We start from the raw sequence: 20601 nt of genomic DNA, 5'->3' as shown, positions 1-20601 counted from the left end.
TTGAGCACACAGCCAATCAATCTCCATAGGCAAACACTGGCAGTAGAATGGCCTTACAGAAGAGCTCAGTGACTCAACGTGGCACCGTCATAGGATGCCACCTTTCCAATAAGTCAGTTTACCATATTACTGCCTTGCTAGAGCTGCCCTGGTCAACTGTAAGTGCTGTTATTGTGAAGTGGAAACGTCTAGGAGCAACAATGGCTCAGCCGCGAAATGGTAGGCCACACAAGCTCACAGAACGGGACCGCCGAGTGCTGAAGTGTGTATTGCTTAAACATTGTCTGTCTTCGGTTGCAGCACCCACTACCAAGTTCCAAACTGCCTCTGGAAGCAACATCAGCACAATAACTGTTCGTCTGGAGCTTCATGAAATGGGTTTCCAAGGCAGCCGTACACAAGCCTAAGATCCCCATGTGCAATGCCAAGCATCGGCTGGACTCTGGAGCAGTGAAAATGCTGGAGTGATGAATCCCGCTTCACCAATGCATAGTACCAACTGTAAAGTTTGGTGCAGGAGGCTGTTTTTCATTGTTCGGGCAACGCCCCTTACTTTCAGTGAAGGGAAATCTTAACGCTACAGCAGACAATGACATTTTAGACGATTCTGTGCTTCCAACTTTGTGGCAACAGTTTGGGCCTTTCCTGTTTCAGCATGACAATGCCCACGCTCACAAAGCGAGGTCCATACAGAAATGGTTTGTTGAGATCGGTGTGGAAGAACTTGTCTCGTCTGGACAGATCCCTGACCTCAACCCCATCGAACACCTTTGAGATGGGGTTGGGGCAGCAGGTCGCCTAGTGGTTAGACTAGTAACCGAAAGGTTGCAAGATCAAATCCCTGAGCTGACAAGGTAAAAATCTGTTGTTCTGCCCCTTAACTAGGCAGTTAACCCACTGTTCCTAGGCTGTCATTGAAAATAATAATTTGTTCTTAACTGACTTGCCTAGTTAAATAAAGGTTAAAAATAAATAAAAGATGAATTGGAACGCTGAATGTGAACCAAGCATAATCGACCAACATCAGTGCCCGACCTCACTAATGCTCTTGTGGCTGAATGGAAGCAAGTCCATGCAGCAATGTTCCAACATCTAGTGGTAAGCCTTCCCAGAAGAGTGGAGGCTATTATAGCAGCAAATGGGGGACTAACTCCATATTAATGCCCATGTTTTGGAATGAGATGTTCGATGAGCAGGTTTCCACATATTCTTGGTGATGTAGTGTATATATAAATTAAGGTTGAGGGTCCCCAGATAGCATATGAAGCACACCATGTCAAAACTGTACAATTTACTCTGTCTCATGTCAAAATCAAATCAAATGTTATTAGTGCTTTGTAAACAAAAGGTGTGAACTAACAGTAAAATGCGTACTAACTGGCCAGTACAAAAAATGGAGAGAAAGAAAATAGAGAAATAATAGAAAATAAGTTTTAAAAAAACGTAATAATAAAAGTAATAATAGATACACAATGAGTAATGATAACTTGGGTACCCCTTGTAAATAGTCCATGTGCAGGGGTATGAGGTCATTGAGGTAGATATGTACATATAACTATTAATAAAGTGACAGATAGTAAACAGTAACAGCAACGAATGTGATGAGTGAAGTTAGTGCAAAAAGGGTCAATGCAGATAGTCCTGCTAGCTATTTGGTTATTATTTAACTAACTATTTAGCAGTTTTATGGCTTGGTGGTAGAATATGTTCAGGTTCCTTATGGTTCCAGACTTGGTGCATCGGTACCACCTGCTGTGCGGTAGCAGAGAGAACAGTCTATGACTTGGGTGGCTGGAGTCTGACAATTTTTAGGGCCTTCCTCTGACATCGCCTGGTATAAAGGTCCTGGAGGGCAGGAAGCTTGGCCTCAGTGATGTACTGGGCCGTACACACTACCCTCTGTACTGCCTTGCAGTCAGATGCCGAGCAGTTGCCATACCAAGGAGTGATGCAACCAGTCAAGATGCTCTCAATGGTGCAGCTTGTTTTTTCTTGTCCGTTCCAAATCTTTTCAGCCTCCTGAGGGTAAAGAGGCATTGTCGTTCCCTCTTCAATGACTGTGTTGGTGTGTTTGGGCCACAATAGATCCTAAGTGACCTGGACACAGAGGAACTGAAAGCTCTCGACCCGCTCATCTACAGTCCCGTCTATGTGAATGGGGGTGCACTCGGCCCTCTGTTTCCTGTAGTCCACGATCAGCTCCTTTGTCTTGCTCACATTGAGGGAGAGGTTGATGTCCTGGCACCACACTCTCATCGTCGTCGTTGATCAGGCCTACCACAGTCTTGTCATCAGTAAACTTAATGATGGTTTTGGAGTTGTGCCGGTCCACACAGTTGTGGGTGAACAGGGAGTACAGGTGGGGACTAAGCATGCACCCCTGAGAGGCTGCTGTGTTGAGGATCAGAATGGCAGATCTGTTGTTGGCTACCCTCGCCAACTGGGGGCATCAGGAAGTCCAGGATCCAGTTTCAGAGTGAGGTGTTAAGTCCCAGGGTCCTTAGCTTAGTGGTGAGCTTGGAGAGCATTATGGTGTTGAACTCTGAGCTGTAGTCAATTAACAGCATCCTCAAGTAGGTGTTCCTTTTGTCCAAGTGGGAAAGGGCAGTGTGGAGTGCAATAGAGATTGTGTCATCTGTGGCTCTTTTGGGGCGGCATGGGAATTGGAGTGGGTCCAGGGTGTCTGGGATGATGGTGTTGATGTGATCCATTACCAGCCTTTCAAAGCATTTCATGGCTACAGATGTGAGTGTTATGGGAAAATAGTCATTTAGACAGGATACCTTGGTGTTCATGTGCACAGGGACTATGGTGGGTTGCTTGAAAGATGTAGGTATTACAGACTGGGTCAGGGAGAGGTAGAAAAGTACAGTGACGACACTTGCCAGCTCGTCAGTGCATTCTCTAAGTACGCGTCCTGGTAATCCTTCTGGCCCTGAATTTTGCTCATCTGGTAAACTCGCATCACTGGATGTTCATAGCTGGGATTCCCTTTGTAATCTGTGATACTTTGCAAGCCCTGCCACATCCAATGAGCTCGAGAGCCAGTGTAGTAGGATTCAATCTTAGTCCTGCATTGACGTTTTGCCTGTTTGATGGTTGTTGGAGGGCATAGCGGCTGTCCGGGTTACTGTCTGGGTTACTGTCCCGCTCCTTGAAAGTGGCAGCTCCAGCCTTTACTGGCTGTTACCATGTAATATTGGTGTTAAAGATTTCTAGTTTAAGAGTCAAGTGAGAAAGACAAGCTATTGTAACTAAAAAAATAATACCTCTGTAGAATCTTTACAATTGTCACTGTAATCCATGGCTTCTGGTTGGGATATGTATGTACGGTCACTGTGGGGACGACATCGTCGGTGCACTTATTTATGAAGCCGGTGACTGATGTGATAAACTCCTCAATACCATTGGATGAGCCCCGGGAAACATATTCCGGTCTGTGCTAGCGAAACAGTCCTGTAGATTTGCATCTGCTTCATTGGACAATTTCTGTATTGAGCCTGATATGAAGAATAGCATGAGAGGAGCTATAAAACTGCAAATAGAAGTCTCTGTTCCACGGAAAAATCGGTTGAAATCCATGAAGATAGCTGCTTTTCAAAGAAAGTGACGAAGCACACAAATTCATTGCTGTACTGTATGTAAATATATGCATTCTGGGGACATTGTTTCTTGTGTGAAGGATGTATAGCTACTTTCTGCGTGAAAGTATGGAGAAAGAGAACCAACAATATATTCATGCTCAATCTTTTATTTCATTCATGCATCAGTCGTGGCAGGGGTCGATTGAACTTAGTTCTCTGCATAATTTCTATCATCCCACTTTGGCCCACATAACCTGAATTGAAAGTATAGTAGAGCTGCAGCTCCAGCTCACCTGGTCACAGTCAATAGTTGTGTGCACAGAAGACCAGCCATGTAAATGTAAGTCACGCATTCATCAGTGAAGAGCCTGGAGAATGTAGGCTACTATACGATACGGTTGGTTGCTTTCTAGTGTGTGACATAGTGTTCCCATTTTCTCTCTACAATGGCGAATCACTTGAGAATGTGTATGTATACATACTGTATGCATAGTGTATGTCAATATGTTTAATGCTAGAATCCTTAGTTGCTACATCCATTTTGGGATTTATAAATTAATGATATATACCTATTGATTCTTTAAGAATATAAATTATGAATGCCTCATGAGCTTAGTTCAACTGTCATACCCCATCAGAACCCAAAATATAAGCTTGTTTTATTCCAATGTTTGTAATCATGTACACATATCTAAACAAACACTGTATAGCCTCAAAACGATACATTTGATATCATGGATGGCCAGTCCTTGCATCCATAGCTCTGTCTATTAATTTGAAAGTGGTTACATTTCTCCAGACCCATCCCTTAGCGTTTTAGAAAAACAGAGGTGGGGCGAACGATTTGTTATTGTTTCAATTAAGGATTCCTGCTTTAAGTGCACTTACGCAATGAAACATGTTCCATTTGGTTTGGGTATTGTTCTCAGCCAGTCACACCAAATCAGAAAGTTATTCTGATCTTCACGAAATATTCACACCCCTTGACTTTTTCCACATTTTGTTGTATTATAAAGTGGGATTCAAATGGATTTAATTGTTGTTTTTTGTCAATGATCTACACAAAATACTCTGTTATGTCAAGAACAATTCTAACATTTGTAAAAAATGTCTGAAAAATAAAACACTAATATATCTTGATAACATAAGTGTTCAACCCCCTGAGTGATTGCAGCTGTGAGTCTTTCTGGGTAAGTCTCTAAGAGCATTGCATACCTGGATTGTACAATACATATTTGTACATTATTCTTTTAAAAATTCTTCAAGCTCTGTCAAGATGGTTGTTGATCATTACTAGACAACCATTTTCAAGTCTGGCCATCGATTTTCAAGCCAAATTAAGTCAAAACGGTAACTAGGCCACACAGGAACATTCCCTGTCATCTTGGTAAGCAACTCCAGTGTATATTTGGCCTTGTGTTTGATTATTGTCCTGCTGAAAGGTGAATTTTTCTCCTAGTGTCTGTTGAAAAGGAGACTGAACCAGGAACCTCTAGGATTTTGCCTGTGCTTAGCCTCCGTTTCTTCTATCATTTAAAAAAAACTAGGAAGGACGTCTGTATTTTTTTGAGTGACTGGGTATATTGATACACCATCCAAAGTGTAATTTATAACTTCACCATGCTCAAAGGTATATTCAATGTCTGCTTTTAACATGTTTTACCCATCTACAAATAGGTGCTCTTCTTTGCGAGTGATTGGAAAAACTCTCTGGTCTTTGTGGTTGAATCTATGTTAGAAATCCACTGCTAGACTGAGGGACCTTACAGATAATTGTATGTGCAGAATACAGAGATAAAGTAGTCATTTAAATATCATGTTAAACACTGTTATTCCACACAGAGTGAGTCCATGCAACTTATGTGACATGTTAATCAAGTGAACTTATGTAGGCTTGCCATAACAAAGGGGTTAAATACTTATTGACTCAAGACATTTCAGCTTTTCATTTTTAATTAATTTATACACATTTTGAACCATAATTCCACTTTGGCATTATGAGGTATTGTGTGTAGGCCAGTGACAAAACTCAATTCAATAAGTGTAATTTTGTGGAAAAAGTCAAGGGGTGTGAATACTTTCTGAAAGCACTGTAAATTCTCCAGTTGAAGGACGCTCTTACCCTTGCTAAGAAGAATTGAGTGTAACGGCTCTCCTCTTCGTCTGATGATGAAGAATAGGAATCATCGGACCAACACGCAGCGTGGTAAGTGTTCATAGTAAATTTTATTAAATAAACTGAACACTGAATGACAAAAATAAAATAAAAACACAACAACAACAACAACAACAACAACAACAACAAAGAGAGTGAACAACACGAAACAGTCCTGTAAGGAGAAAAAACACAAAACAGGAAACAACTACCCACAAACACAGGTGGGAACAGGCTACCTAAGTATGGTTCTCAATCAGAGACAACGATTGACAGCTGCCTCTGATTGGGAACCATACCAGGCCAAACACATAGAAATACAACACACAGAACAAAACATAGAATGAAAAACATAGAATGCCCACCCCAACTCACGCCTTGACCAAACCAAAATAGAGACATAAAAAAGGAACTAAGGTCAGGACGTGACATTGAGACTGAAATCTACACCACAAAATTGGGTGCAATTCTGCTGAAGCAGGCCTTATCGCTCAAATGCCTTTGCATCAGGAACAACAAATAAGGGGGACCTATACCCTGAAATGTTGACAACAAACAATCCTGCAATATTGTGATAAGAAAGAACCATCCTAAGGGGATGAGTTTGAGTTTTATTCAGATTCGGACACATCACAGCTTGTATTACACTATCTTCTGACAGAGTAATTTTGTATACCCCATCAACTAATGTATGTGAGATTCTCTATGCATGAGAGCACCTGTGCTATGTGTACAGTTGGTTTCTGACCCTCTCAGTGCACATGCCCATATGACTAGTCAGAACCCGCTATTCTTTGTCTGTCGACACCAAAGCTTCCATATGAATATAATTGAATGGGAATCTCTGTTCTAGTAATCCTACTTCTATGGAAACTCATCAGATTCTCCATTCCAACTCAGTGCCTTGACTCATTACCTCTGCACTGAGCAGGAGACACTGTGACAGGGATGGCTCTCTCACCACACAGCGCAGAGCACTGTGGAAGCCTTTCAAGTCACGCTGAAACACCCTCCAATATTTATAACCTTTCCATCAATAAAAGATACCCCTTTGGTGAGGTAAGAAAAGCAGGAATGGAGAGAGAGAGCGAGAGAGAGAGAGAGAGAGAGAGAGAGAGAGAGAGAGAGAGAGAGAGAGAGAGAGAGAGAGAGAGAGCATTTAGCCAAGCACTGGACTGTACTCTATGGGTAGGACAAATAGTGGCCAACAGGAGGGTAACCCAGACCAGACCATAGCTCAGCCACACTGCCAGCCCACATATGCAGAGGCAGCCTCCGGTAAGAGTCATATAGACCCTTCAGTCATCGGAGAGGTGTCAACCGCTAAAGCTGATGTGCAAAGTCCTAGAATAGGTATAAACCAATGTATTGGACCTTATCAGAAAACATTCAACCGAAACATTAAGAACACCTGCTCTTTCCATGACATAGACTGACCAGGTCAATCCAGGTGAAAGCTATGATCCCTTATTGATGTCACTTGCTAAATCCACTTCAATCAATAGATGAAGGGGAGGAGACCGGTTAAAGAAGGATGTTTAAGCCTTGAGACAATTGTGTCTCTGCCATTCAGAGGGTAAATGGGAAAGACAAAACATTTAAGCGTCTTTGAACGGGTGTGGTAGTAGGTGGCAGGCACACCGGTTTGTGTCAAGAACTGCTACACTGATGGGGTTTTAATGCTCAACCGTTTCCTGTGTATCAAGAATGGTCCACCACCCAAAGGACATCCAGACAACTTGACATCCAGACAACTGTGGGAAGCATTGGAGTCAACATGGGCCAGCATCCCTGTGGAATGCTTTAGACACCTTGTAGAGTCTATGTCCCAATGAATTGAGGCTGTTCTGAGGGCAAAAGTGTGTTCCTAATGTTTGGTATGCTCAGTGTATAAGATAAAATACAAATTAGTTTCACATTCTGAAGTCATATGAAGATATAGTCAACACAAGATATAGACATATATATAATTTTCTTGTTGTCTATTTATAAAAAATGTATTTCCTGCTACTGAAAAATGCTTAGTTGAAACATACAGCACAAGATTCACTCTTGTGTTGGGCGTGGTTGGTGGACTGTTGGGCGTGGTTGGTGGATTGTTGGGCGTGGTTGGTGCGCTGTTGGGCGTGGTTGGTGGATTGTTGGGCGTGGTTGGTGCGCTGTTGGGCGTGGTTGGTGGATTGTTGGGCGTGGTTGGTGCGCTGTTGGGCGTGGTTGGTGGACTGTTGGGCGTGGTTGGTGGATTGTTGGGCGTGGTTGGTGCGCTGTTGGGCGTGGTTGGTGCGCTGTTGGGCGTGGTTGGTGGACTGTTGGGCGTGGTTGGTGGACTGTTGGGCGTGGTTGGTGGATTGTTGGGCATGGTTGGTGCGCTGTTGGGCATGGTTGGTGCGCTGTTGGGCGTGGTTGGTGGACTGTTGGGTGTGGTTGGTGCGCTGTTGGGCGTGGTTGGTGGACTGTTGGGCGTGGTTGGTGGACTGTTGGGCGTGGTTGGTGGACTGTTGGGTGTGGTTGGTGCGCTGTTGGGCGTGGTTGGTGGACTGTTGGGCGTGGTTGGTGGACTTTTGGGGGTGGTTGGTGCGCTGTTGGGCGTGGTTGGTGGACTGTTGGGCGTGGTTGGTGGACTGTTGGGCGTGGTTGGTGGACTGTTGGGCATGGTTGGTGCGTTGTTGGGTGTGGTTGGTGGACTGTTGGGCGTGGTTGGTGCGCTGTTGGGCGTGGTTGGTGGACTGTTGTGCATGGTTGGTGGACTGTTGGGTGTGGTTGGTGGACTGTTGAGCGTGGTTGGTGGACTGTTGGGCGTGGTTGGTGCGCTTAGTCTAAATATTGTGCGGGTGTATCAACTTCACACATAATACAACACACATACCATACTCTATTTGCTCAGTCACATTAACTGCTGGAAAAAACACACGTTTGGATGTTCCTGTTCTATATTTGTTTGTGTATTAATTTCCTATGTACTTTACTATAACCAAATTATACAGTATATAGATATACTGTATATATTTATAAACTCAGAAAAAAAAGAAACGTCCCTTTTTCAGGACCCTGTCTTTCAAAGATAATTCGTATCAATATAAATAACTTCACAGATCTTCATTGTAAAGGGATAAACACAGTTTCTCATGCTTGTTCCATGAACCATAAACAATTAATGAACATGCACCTGTGGAACGGTTGTTAAGATACTAACAGCTTACAGACGGTAGGCAATTAAGGTCATAGTTATGAAAACTTAGGACACTAAAGAGGCCTTTCTACTGACTCAGAAAAACACAGGAAACAGAAAAACAATGTCCATACTGTGAGACGCCTAAAACAGCGCTTACAGGGAGACAGGACGGACAGCTGATCATCCTCGCAGTGGCAGACCACGTGTAACAACACCTGCACAGGATCGGTACATCTGAAAATCACACCTGCGGGACAGGTACAGGATGACAACAACAACTGCCCGAGTTACACCAGGAATGCACAATCCCTCCATCAGTGCTCAGACTGTCCGCAATAGGCTGAGAGAGGCTGGACTGAGGGCTTGTAGGCCTGTTGTAAGGCAAGTCCTCACCAGACATCACTGGCAACTACGTCGCCTATGGGCACAAACCCACCGTCGCTGGACCAGAAAGGACTGACAAAAACTGACGAGTCACGGTTTTGTCTCACCAGGGGTGATGGTCAGATTTGCTTTTATCGGAATAAAGGAATAAACGTTACACCGAGGCCTGTACTCTGGAGCAGGAATGATTTGGAGGTGGAGGGGCCGTCACGGTCTGGGGCGATGTGTCACAGCATCATCGGACTGAGCTTGTTGTCATTGCAGGCAACATCTCAACACTGTGGCAACAGTGTGGCAACATCTCCCCCCTCATGTGGTACCCTTCCTGCAGGCTCATCCTGACATGTCTGGGACCTGTTGGATCGGAGGGTGAGGGCTAGGGCCCTTCCCCCCAGAAATGTCCGGGAGGTGCCTTTGTGCAAGGCCTTGGTGCAGTCCATGAGGAGATGCACTGCAGTACTTAATGCAGCTGGTGGCCCCACCAGATACTGACTGCTACTTTTGATCTAGACCCCCCCCCCCCCCCTTTGTTCAGGGACACATTATTCCATTTCTGTTAGTCATGTCTGTGGAACTTGTTCAGTTCATGTCTCTGTTGTTGAATCTTGTTATGTTCATACAAATATTTACACATGTTCAGTTTGCTGAAAATCAACACAGTTGACAGTGAGAGGAGGTTTCTTTTTTTGCTGAGTTTGTGAAATGAGATCATTAACGTTCAGTTCTTGGTATATCCAGGGCTTGTACTCCTCTACCTTCCGTCTTAAAACCAAAACCCAGATTTTCTTAAAAACACCAAAAGTCAAGACATAATAATACTTCTAGAAACATGGTGTCGTGGTAACATAGATCCTCAATGTCCTTCAGGCTATAGGGACATTCTACTCCCATCATTAAAATGTAAATCACGGCAGGGACTCGGGAGGAACGATCATATGCAGTGGTGATTTTAGCATGTAACTCTTGGTGGGGCAAACAAAAAAAACGTGGGATGCATGTTAGCAACAACACAACACTAAACAATATATTAATTGCACCATAACGGCGACAAACGGTGCCTACAAACTGTTAGGGCCTTCATAAAGCTGTCCAAACAGCAGTCCCAATATCTTACCACTGCTACACCTGGCTTTCAGCAGAGCCTTGTCTGGCAGAGAATTCAGCCTCATTTACTGCTTTTAAAAGCAGACTTGGGGCATACAAACAGACAATGAGAGCTCTTACAATATTCAATTATTAAAAACAGGCTATTTGTGAACCACCAAGCTTGAACAGTAGGCGAAATGAAGTGGTGAAAATATGTCAAATTATTAGGGTGAGGCACATTGAACGCCGTTTGGGTCTTTGTGTGTCGAAAAATATACACGTCATATAACACTATTTGACATGTCAAATAACACAATTCTATTATAGAATGTTGTGTGTGTTGAATTTGCACGTGCAAACCAAGCACCACAACTACTAACGTTATGTGTTTACAATACCGTGTTGGTGAAAATAGACTAAATGGGCTACTAACAGCTTACTACACAACATACACTTAGTATTACTTTCTTAGCTACAGTATACATTTCTCCCTGGCATATTACATCATTTATGCAGCAGCATACAAGACATTTTTGGACTCACCTTGTGAAGGTGGCACAGCGGTCCTTTGTGGGCAAATGTTGTCATCAAACGTTGTCATCAAAGTCTGGCATTCTCTGGATTTATGGTGGGAACTCGGGGGACAAAACACAGCCACCACGCTGAATAACTGTAGCTATAACTTGATTTGATGTCATTCTATCTGTGGCCAATGACCTTGAGCCTTATCGGATGGGCACTTCTAATATATCTCTATGGCACAACCCAAGGGGCTAAAATTTTCGAGCTGTAAGCTTAGATTTGGGGATGACGTACTGTCCCATGAGTGACAGGAAACTGAGCCAATCAGGCACAACGCTCTGTATTTTCTGCTGGCTTGCCCCATCTCCACGCTAGGCTGAAACACCTGCATTTTGTAGCTGCCTTACTCAAGAAAGCACTGAGCTAGGCTGAAACATCTGCATTTTGTAGCTGCCTTACTCAAGAAAGCACTGAGCTAGGCTGAAACACCTGCATTTTGTAGCTGCCTTACTCAAGAAAGCACTGCGCTAGGCTGAAACACCTGCATTTTGTAGCTGCCTTACTCAAGAAAGCACTGCGCTAGGCTGAAACACCTGCATTTTGTAGCTGCCTTACTCAAGAAAGCACTGAGCTAGGCTGAAACACCTGCATTTTGTAGCTGCCTTACTCAAGAAAGCACTGAGCTAGGCTGAAACACCTGCATTTTGTAGCTGCCTTACTCAAGAAAGCACTGCGCTAGGCTGAAACACCTGCATTTTGTAGCTGCCTTACTCAAGAAAGCACTGCGCTAGGCTGAAACACCTGCATTTTGTAGCTGCCTTACTCAAGAAAGCACTGTGCTAGGCTGAAACATCTGCATTTTGTAGCTGCCTTACTCAAGAAAGCACTGAGCTAGGCTGAAACATCTGCATTTTGTAGCCGCCTTACTCAAGAAAGCACTGCGCTAGGCTGAAACACCTGCATTTTGTAGCTGCCTTACTCAAGAAAGCACTGTGCTAGGCTGAAACATCTGCATTTTGTAGCTGCCTTACTCAAGAAAGCACTGAGCTAGGCTGAAACACCTGCATGTTGTAGCTGCCTTACTCAAGAAAGCACTGCGCTAGGCTGAAACATCTGCATTTTGTAGCTGCCTTACTCAAGAAAGCACTGAGCTAGGCTGAAACATCTGCATTTTGTAGCTGCCTTACTCAAGAAAGCACTGAGCTAGGCTGAAACACCTGCATTTTGTAGCTGCCTTACTCAAGAAAGAAAAAAAGAGACCGTGTTTGTAAGCGGCTTTATTATCTCAATGACTTTTTTTGAGAAGTGACACGTATTAATGCCAAAAGAACAAGCAAAACAGGCAAGCCCCAAAAAAGTAATTTTGGGGATTTTAATGGTAGAACAGGTTCTGAACTTGAATGTGTAGTAGACCCTGAGGGTAATAGACATATATTTGACATATACCCGAGTCCAATCACTAGTAATAGCTCTGACCAGGTAGCGAACAAAAATGTAAAGGGGTTAGTGCATCTCTGTTGAGCCTTAGGCCTGTGTTTTTTTAATGGTATGATTAGATGGGATTCTAACTTACTGCTCAACTCTTGGGACGAGTGTTGTTGACTACAATCTCAGACTTGGATCCCTCCTTTATTATCGCATTCACTGTCAGACCACAGACACCATTGTCTGACCGCTGCCAGATTGTCTTTTCGAAAAGACTTCGCCACCCAAAGACCACACAAACAGAGCCCTGTACACTGCTTCATCTAGATGAAACATACAGATGGGCTGCTGACAGCGCAACACACTTCAACACAACATTGCACTGCCCAGAAATCACAGCCTGTATAAATGATTTCCTTTCAAGTGCATTCAGCCCAAACCTCCCTGACATAAATTTGGCTGTGAATAAATTAAATGAGATCTATCATAAAGCAGCCACAAAAGAAAATTTATGCAAAATAAAAAACTGTTCTAATTGGAAACCTCAAAAAGAGAAATGGTTTGATGCTGAATGTAATCTCATAAGGAACAAATTGAGATTTTTATCAAATAGAAAGCATCACTAACTACAGGTTAGAGACGTTCGGTAAGAATATTGTGTCACATTGAAAGAATACAAACAGAAGCATTATGACACCACTCTGAAAGAGATTGAAGACTCCATTGATGGAAACCAGTTGTGGGAGAAATGAAATGGTCTAAATGGACAACAGAGGAATGACCTCGTCATTCAAAATGGAAACATTGTAAAATATCCTTTTGAAAGTCTTGATTGAATAATAGCATCAGAAGACCTTACTTTAAACCCCCAAAATATTCAAGAAAAATTCAGCTCCCTAGAACACACATTTAAAAACAACAAGAACCCAATTGACTACCAAATTACACGATTGAAGAAAATACAAAGCATGTGGCTCTGACAGCATCAGGAATTAAATGCTTAAACACAGTCCTCCTGAGCTGTAGACTGACAGTGGAGAGGCCTTTGACAGGGGGCCTAAATCTGGTGCTTGGCTAGGAAGTAAGTAATTGTCACACACACGCGCACAAACACAGTCACTCACATCACACACAGTACAAACACACACACCTCTCTCTCTCAGTCCGTCACCAGCAGTAAGCCTCCACAGCTCTGGCATGTAATCGATCCTGTGACGATCAGTGTGACGGCCTTGACACAACTCTCTTGTCCTCCCCGCTGACACGTGCCGTCAGTCAGGTCGCCCCCCTCTCGTCATCTCCGTCATAGGCAGGCCAGGGTCATTACAGGGTTGACAGCAGCAGTGTCTCCTCACCTGTCTGCCTGCCTACCTGTCTGTCTGCCTGTCTGTGGGTGTCGTTAAGTTGCTCAGAGCAGAGAGTAAAGTTTAAGCCCCAGATTTGAGCTTAGTTAGTGATTGCCAGAGAGGGTAAGCTAAATGACAGGTGTAGAAGTGGTGGAAGTCCTGAGTCAACACTGACATTGAGGAAGGGGGCTGGTGGTGTGTGTGTGTGTGTGTGTGTGTGTGTGTGTGTGTGTGTGTGTGTGTGTGTGTGTGTGTGTGTGTGTGTGTGTGTGTGTGTGTGTGTGTGTGTGTGTGTGTGTGTGTGTGTGTGTGTGTGTGTGTGAGACAGGGGGTACAGCAGGTGCAAGCTTTGCAATCGCCCCTAAATAGATATATAAACACTACAGTAATAACTTAAACTGCAAGTAGGTACTGAAGCTACTGTATGTGGACAGGACAAACTTAACACATTCTATTCCTTAGACAGCCAACACAGGGGCCATTAACAACTTAACACATTATATTCCTTAGACAGCCAACACAGGGGCCATTAACAACTTAACACATTCTATTCCTTAGACAGCCAACACAGGGGCCATTGACAACTTAACACATTCTATTCCTTAGACAGCCAACACAGGGGCCATTGACAACTTAACACATTCTATTACTTAGACAGCCAACACAGGGGCCATTGACAGAAGCATTACTTACTGTAATGTATGCCTTTGTAGACATTCTTCATTCTCTTTTATATTGCTTCATCATATCCCCTCATACAATGGATCGTCTTTGTGATTTGCCTTTATTGGGCCAAGTTCACCCAGATATATTGTTCCTTGCAAGTGTGCAAAAAGTGGGTGACCTCTTGAGAGCGGTGAGAGACTCTTGATGGCTCTTTTGACACGGCAGCAGTCGGAAAGCAGTAACCTTCAGTGTCAAGATGATCCCAGGGCTGCCGCTGTGAAGCCATCTGGATCCCCCATTACCCCTGGCACATTCACATTAGCAAGCCTCCTCTGTGTGTGTGCGTGTGAGTGTGCGTGTGTGTGTGTGTGTGTGCGTGTGTGTATGTGTCTGTGTGTGTGTGTGTGTTCTAGTAAGGAGTAAGCAAGGTTGTCATTGTTATGTAGAGGATCAGTCACCCCCCATGGAGCGGCCCAACAGCCCTGCATGTATTCAGTTTTGTTTTCTTGTAGACGTCTAGTGCTATCGAGCGATAACACATAAGATATTGAGAACTGGCACTGTGTCATTATACTGTAAATTCTAGATGCAACATTACATGAATGTATGTCAAAAATAGCACTATAGTTACTGTAGTTCTCACTAGCAACATCTCTAATGACCATGTGATGTCTTGAACATCTGCTATGGTGACTAATTATGTTTTCTGATGTTTTCCTCCATCTCTTGGGTGTCTACTTCTCTCCCCAAAAAATATGTATTATTCTATGACTGATTTATAATCACAATCTGAAATACATAATTGTTCTGTGCATCCCTTGACTGTTTTGTTTGAGGCTGATTTGAAGTTCTTCTCTAACAAATCTGTTTTGTGATGACAAAGCCGTTTTTGACATCCCCATTCCCCTATCCTGTAATGATTTCTGTCCCATTATACATGGTCACATTTCTCAGTTGGAAAAATATCACTTGGAAAGGCTGCACTGGGAAGAGAGAATTTGTTCTCAGTAACTCAACAATAATACAATAGGTGAAAGTGTTGATAAAACGTGATAGGTGGCCGGTAATCTAAGCGTCGCCAAGGTAACATGAGCATCACTCTTTATTTCTCTCTTTCTATCACACACACACACACACACACACACACACACACACACACACACACACACACACACACACACACACACACACACACACACACACACACACACACACACACACACACACACACACCTGGCCTCTCTATCAAAAACCTAATCTTGTGATAAAATGGAGTCTTGTCCTATTGCCCCATCTGTAATAGACACCATCTCTCCTCTAGGCTCTTTCTTGATACCTATTTCAGCTCGGCTGGAGAAACTTGTTACAAGCAAAATACTTTTTGTAATACGTAATGTAGGATTCTATCTCTCTCTCTCCCTCTCTCTCTAGGTGCGAAGTTCATGGTTGCTCCAAGGTGGCCAATTCAAAAGGTAAGATTACTTGATCAGATCAGATGCCTGCTTACATTCAGCTCACTGAGCTCCCTCAAAATAATGTAATGACGCCATCTTGTGGATTATTGAGGAACAAGCACTATCTCCATCTTGTGTAAAGTTGAGCTTCTGTTAACAATTGTTCCATGTGACACAGGATCAGCCCTCAGACAGTGCAGTCTTTGAGGGCATCAACCTAGGTGGAGGTTTCCATGGAGCTCCAGGGGAAGAGATATCCTCTAACCCCAGCCTCCCTAGTCCTAGCCCCAGGCAGCCCCCTTCCTTACAGTGGCTGCCCCACCCATCCACCCCAACCTCCGGAGACCAACAGGCCGAAAGCCCCAGGCCGCCGGTCACTAAACGCCACAGGAAGCTGCTGTTAAAGAGCGGTTCTGTAATTCCTAGTGGTGCCCCCCCTGGTGCCCCCCCTGGTGAGGAGGACCGTAAGTTACAGGGCATGGCTCATACCCAAATGTCCCGCCACCACCTGCTGAGGGAGGTCTGCACCAAATACCATCCGGGCGTTACCGAGCACCCCATCTCCAGCCGGCAGGTGTCCCGGGTCTACGTGGAGGATAGGTGTTGTAACTTTAGTGGTTAATTTCATTGAGCATTATCTTCAGATATTATTTACAGTACATGCAAATACATTACATGATTTACATGTATAATTGTATTTCATTGCAATTCATGTTCAGGGCTGATCTAGAGGTCCCCCGTCCATGTAATTTTATTCATTGTGATCTAAAAGGCCTAACTGATCTTAAATCAGGACTCCCACTCTGAGATGTTAGATGTATACAGCCCCAGATAACTATTCATATATTTCTGTTGTATTGGTTAATTAATAATAGGTCAGGGCTGCTGTACTGTGAGGTGCCCAAAGCTGGCTGCTCCAACTGGAAGCGGGTGCTGATGGTCCTGGGAGGCAGTGCCACCTCCACGCACGGCATCGCCCACGACGACGCCCACTATGCCAACCAGCTCCGCCGACTGGACACCTACAGCCAGGCGGGCGTGGCAGAGCGCCTCCGCTCCTACACCAAGGTCCTCTTCGTACGGGAGCCCTTCGAGAGGCTGGTGTCGGCCTTCCGCGACAAGTTCGAGAGCCCCAACTCGTACTACCACCCAGTGTTTGGCCGGCCCATCATCTCCCGGTACCGGGCCAACGCCTCGCTCTCCGCCCTGAGGACCGGCGCCGGCGTCACCTTCAGGGAGTTTGTCCAGTACCTGTTGGATGTGAGGCGACCCGTGGGCATGGACATCCACTGGACGCCGGTCAGCCAGCTCTGCAGCCCCTGCCTGCTGCACTACGACTTCATCGGGAAATTCGAGAGCCTGAAGGAGGAGGCAAACTTCCTGCTGCGGAGTATCGGGGCACCTAGCAACCTCACTTTCCCTGACTTTAAAGACAGGAACCCCAAAGCAGAAAGGACTTCCTACACCATTACCCAGAGATATTTTGAACAGTTGAACACCACGGAGAGACAGAGGGCCTATGACTTTTATTACATGGATTATCTGATGTTTAAATACCCCAAACCCTATAAAGACCTGTACTGAAGTATTGGCTGGATTGACATGTTTAGATGATTCATTTAAGATTATAAATATGAACACTACAGAAGAGATTATTATCCTGTGGGACTTGAATAAGCACTACAGACACATTGATGTAAAGTATTCTACGTGTCTTATTTACATCTGGTTACAATTATGATTTGATGTGATTACTTTGAGCATAGGTTGTACAGCTTTTGGTCATAACACTTTGTATAGTGTGCGAACAGATGTGCTTTCTTTGTCAAATGCACTTTTATTGATTGGCAGACATAGCCTACATACAACATCCTCTCAACAATCAACGAGATATTGCTCTCAATCAACAGCATAATGACTTCTATGAAGTGACCTATACTCTGAGTGAAGACTTTATCTCTTCATTTTCTATTTTTTTCAGCCTTGTTATATGAAGGTATACTTGTCATTTTGGGTCATCGTCAATCATGTGACTTTTAAAAAGGAAAACGTGTCTTGTTATTCTGCAGACCTTTATAAAAAAGAAGGAAAAGAGAGCCTAGCTATACTCTCCCAAAGCAAAGACTAGTGTTTGCAGATACTGCATCACATTTGACAGTTAGTGAAATCCTGCATTGCCTACTGATGAGAAGTACCATGTGTCTTAGACCATTTTAATATCATTCAATTTGATTTCAAAACCACATTTGCTCTTGAGGTATTTGTTTTCTATTTTACATACAGAACATACAATCAACTTGTTACAGTACGTACCTCCAGGCGGAAGGTAGCTTAGCGGTTAAGAGCGTTGGGCCAGTAACTGAAAGGTCACTGGTGCAAATCCCGAGCCAATTAGGTGAAAAATCTGCCGATGTTCCCTTGAGCAGGACCTGTAACACTAATCGCTCCTGTAAGTCGCTCTGGATAAGAGCACCTGCTAAATGAAAACAAACTAAGGGACAGGAAACACACGAAATAAGGGACAGGAAAAATATATCAATGTCAGTTGGTAGCTCAGTTGGTAGAGCATGGTGCTGCCAGGGTTGTGGGTTCGATTCCCACAGAGGACCAGTACAAAAAAAGTATCAGAATGTATGCACTCACTAATATAAGTCACTCTGGATAAGAGTGTCTGCTAAATTACTAAAATGTAAAATATTGCCTTTCAGATACAACTGTGGGTTCATGATCTTTGATTCTGTAATGTACAATAGGGTTTCTGGGTCATTGTATACTAATGATTACACTGTAAAGAGTAAATATATTGTTTTACATGTCTGTGCAGAAGTGTTCTATCTACAAACACGATTTCAATCCCCTAGCCTTAACACTGCCAATTTTGCTAATATTGTTTGGGTTTTAATTTGTTTGGGTTTTAAAGCACCATTACCATTTAATAAATGTTTTATCAAGCCTTTACTAATTAAACAAAAACATTTCTCTGTTGTTTTTCTACATCTGGTTTTTGGAAAAGTGACAAAATAAACAAAAACCCTTTTGGAACCCTTTTTTCAAAGAGTGTAGAACAATAGCTATTAAATGGGAAATGTTTTACGTTGTTCAAGCTAAAAAAATAATTTCCTAACAGACACAATAAAGTAATTATCAAGCATTCTCATCAGTGCATCATGTCACCATCAGGTTTGAGAAGCATATCTACATCCCTCTCCTAGAACAGCCAGCTATGTCCCAGATGTTCCGGCTGCACCTCGGCAACACGCGTCACAGCATCAGTGACGCAGACCTGTGTAAGCTCGCCAAAAAGACAGAAAGCTACTCCGGGGCCGATGTCAGCGTCATCGTATGAGATGCCCTCATGCAGCCTGTCATTGAAACTGCAGTCAGCCACACACTTCAAAAAGGTCATTCATACACTCAATAGTAACTCTATGGCAGTCGACTCTTGCATACAACACTAAAGGTGCATCTCTTTCTCAACCTTTAAGGATATTTAAGATAGTGTGTTGTTGTAATGGTACTATAGGTGCAAGGTCCATCCAGTGCCAACAGTCAATTGATGGTAGATGACCTTCTGACCCCGTGCTCGCCTGGGGACCTGGGAGCCATAGAATTGACCTGGATGGATGGGCCTAGCGACAAAATTCCAGAGCCCATCATCTGCATGGTAAGAAACACACATTGTCAAAGACTCCAGCCACCCTAGTCTTAGACTGTTCCCTCTGCTACCGCACGGCAAGTGGTACCGGAACGCCAAGTCTAGGTCCAAAAGGCTTCTCAACAGCTTCTACCCCCAAGCCATAAGACTCCTGAAAAGCTAATCAAATGGCTATTTGCATTGCCCCCCCTTTTACGCTGCTACTATTCTCTGTTTGTTATCTATGTATAGTCACTTTAACTCTACCTACATGTACATATTACCTCAATTACCTCGCCCCCGCACATTAACTCTGTACCGGTACCTCCTGTAAATAGCGTCGCTATTGTTATTTTACTGATGCTTTTGAATTATTTTTAACTTTTTATTTTCTATTTTTTACTTTAATATTTACTTATATATTTTTTACTTAACACTTTTTTTTTTCTTTTCTTAACTTCTTAAAACATTGTTGTTTAAGGGCTTGTAAGGAAGTATTTCACTGTTGTATTTGGTGCATGTGACAAATAACATTTGATTTGATTTGACATTCACAGCACAGACATACTCACTGTGTTCATTGACATTCACATTCACAGCTCACAAACATGCTGGAACATGTTGTTTCAACATACACATCCTGGCATTGCACACTGACTCTCACATTTGTGTAATTGCTGAACCATGCTAATGCTTTTGTTGGTCTTCTCTGTGTCTCTCTGCCCTCCAGTCTGACATGCTGCACTCACTATCCACCACACGGCCCACAGTCAACACTGAGGACTTGTTCAAGATCAGGAAGTTCACAGAGGACTTTGGACAGGAGAGCTGAAAGGTCCTGGTCACTTCTCCTTACCCTGTCTCTCCTCCTCTCAAGCCCCATTCGAACATCCTCCTGTCAAATACAGTAGTGGCTACAGAAGCTACAGTACTACCACACTAGAAACTTGGACTTGTTTGGCTAAACTGCATTGGCAAGAAAGATGGAGCATTTTAACTTCATGCATATTCTTTCCCTGTGATCATACACAGATTCCTGTAGACTAAAATACTATTTTTTTCTTTGCCATCCTGCACTTTAAGTTGTTGTTTGAAGTGACTCATTATGATGGAGTGGTGTTGAAGCGCTTTGAACAATTACGTTTCTTCGTTTTCTTGTCTTGCATGTGTGTA

At 43.6% G+C, this 20601-nt stretch overlaps 1 protein-coding gene across 1 annotated transcript in view; it reads left to right on the top strand.

The window, feature by feature from the left end:
* The window catches only part of LOC109867020 (carbohydrate sulfotransferase 8), a 104236-nt gene extending 85457 nt beyond the window's left edge, over window positions 1-18779 (top strand). The window contains exons 3-5 of the mRNA XM_020455935.2: window positions 15772-15812; window positions 15973-16394; window positions 16670-18779. Coding sequence (XP_020311524.2) covers window positions 15772-15812; window positions 15973-16394; window positions 16670-17378 — 1172 coding nt within the window. The 3' untranslated portion in view covers window positions 17379-18779. The remainder of the gene's footprint in view (window positions 1-15771; window positions 15813-15972; window positions 16395-16669) is intronic.
* The last annotated feature ends 1822 nt before the right edge of the window (window positions 18780-20601 follow it).

Source organism: Oncorhynchus kisutch, linkage group LG22 (genome assembly GCF_002021735.2).
Source record: "Oncorhynchus kisutch isolate 150728-3 linkage group LG22, Okis_V2, whole genome shotgun sequence".
In the NCBI taxonomy this organism is placed as follows: Eukaryota; Metazoa; Chordata; class Actinopteri; order Salmoniformes; family Salmonidae; genus Oncorhynchus; species Oncorhynchus kisutch.
Note: the sequence above shows the minus strand (reverse complement) of the source record. Positions and strands in the feature narration are given on the sequence as shown.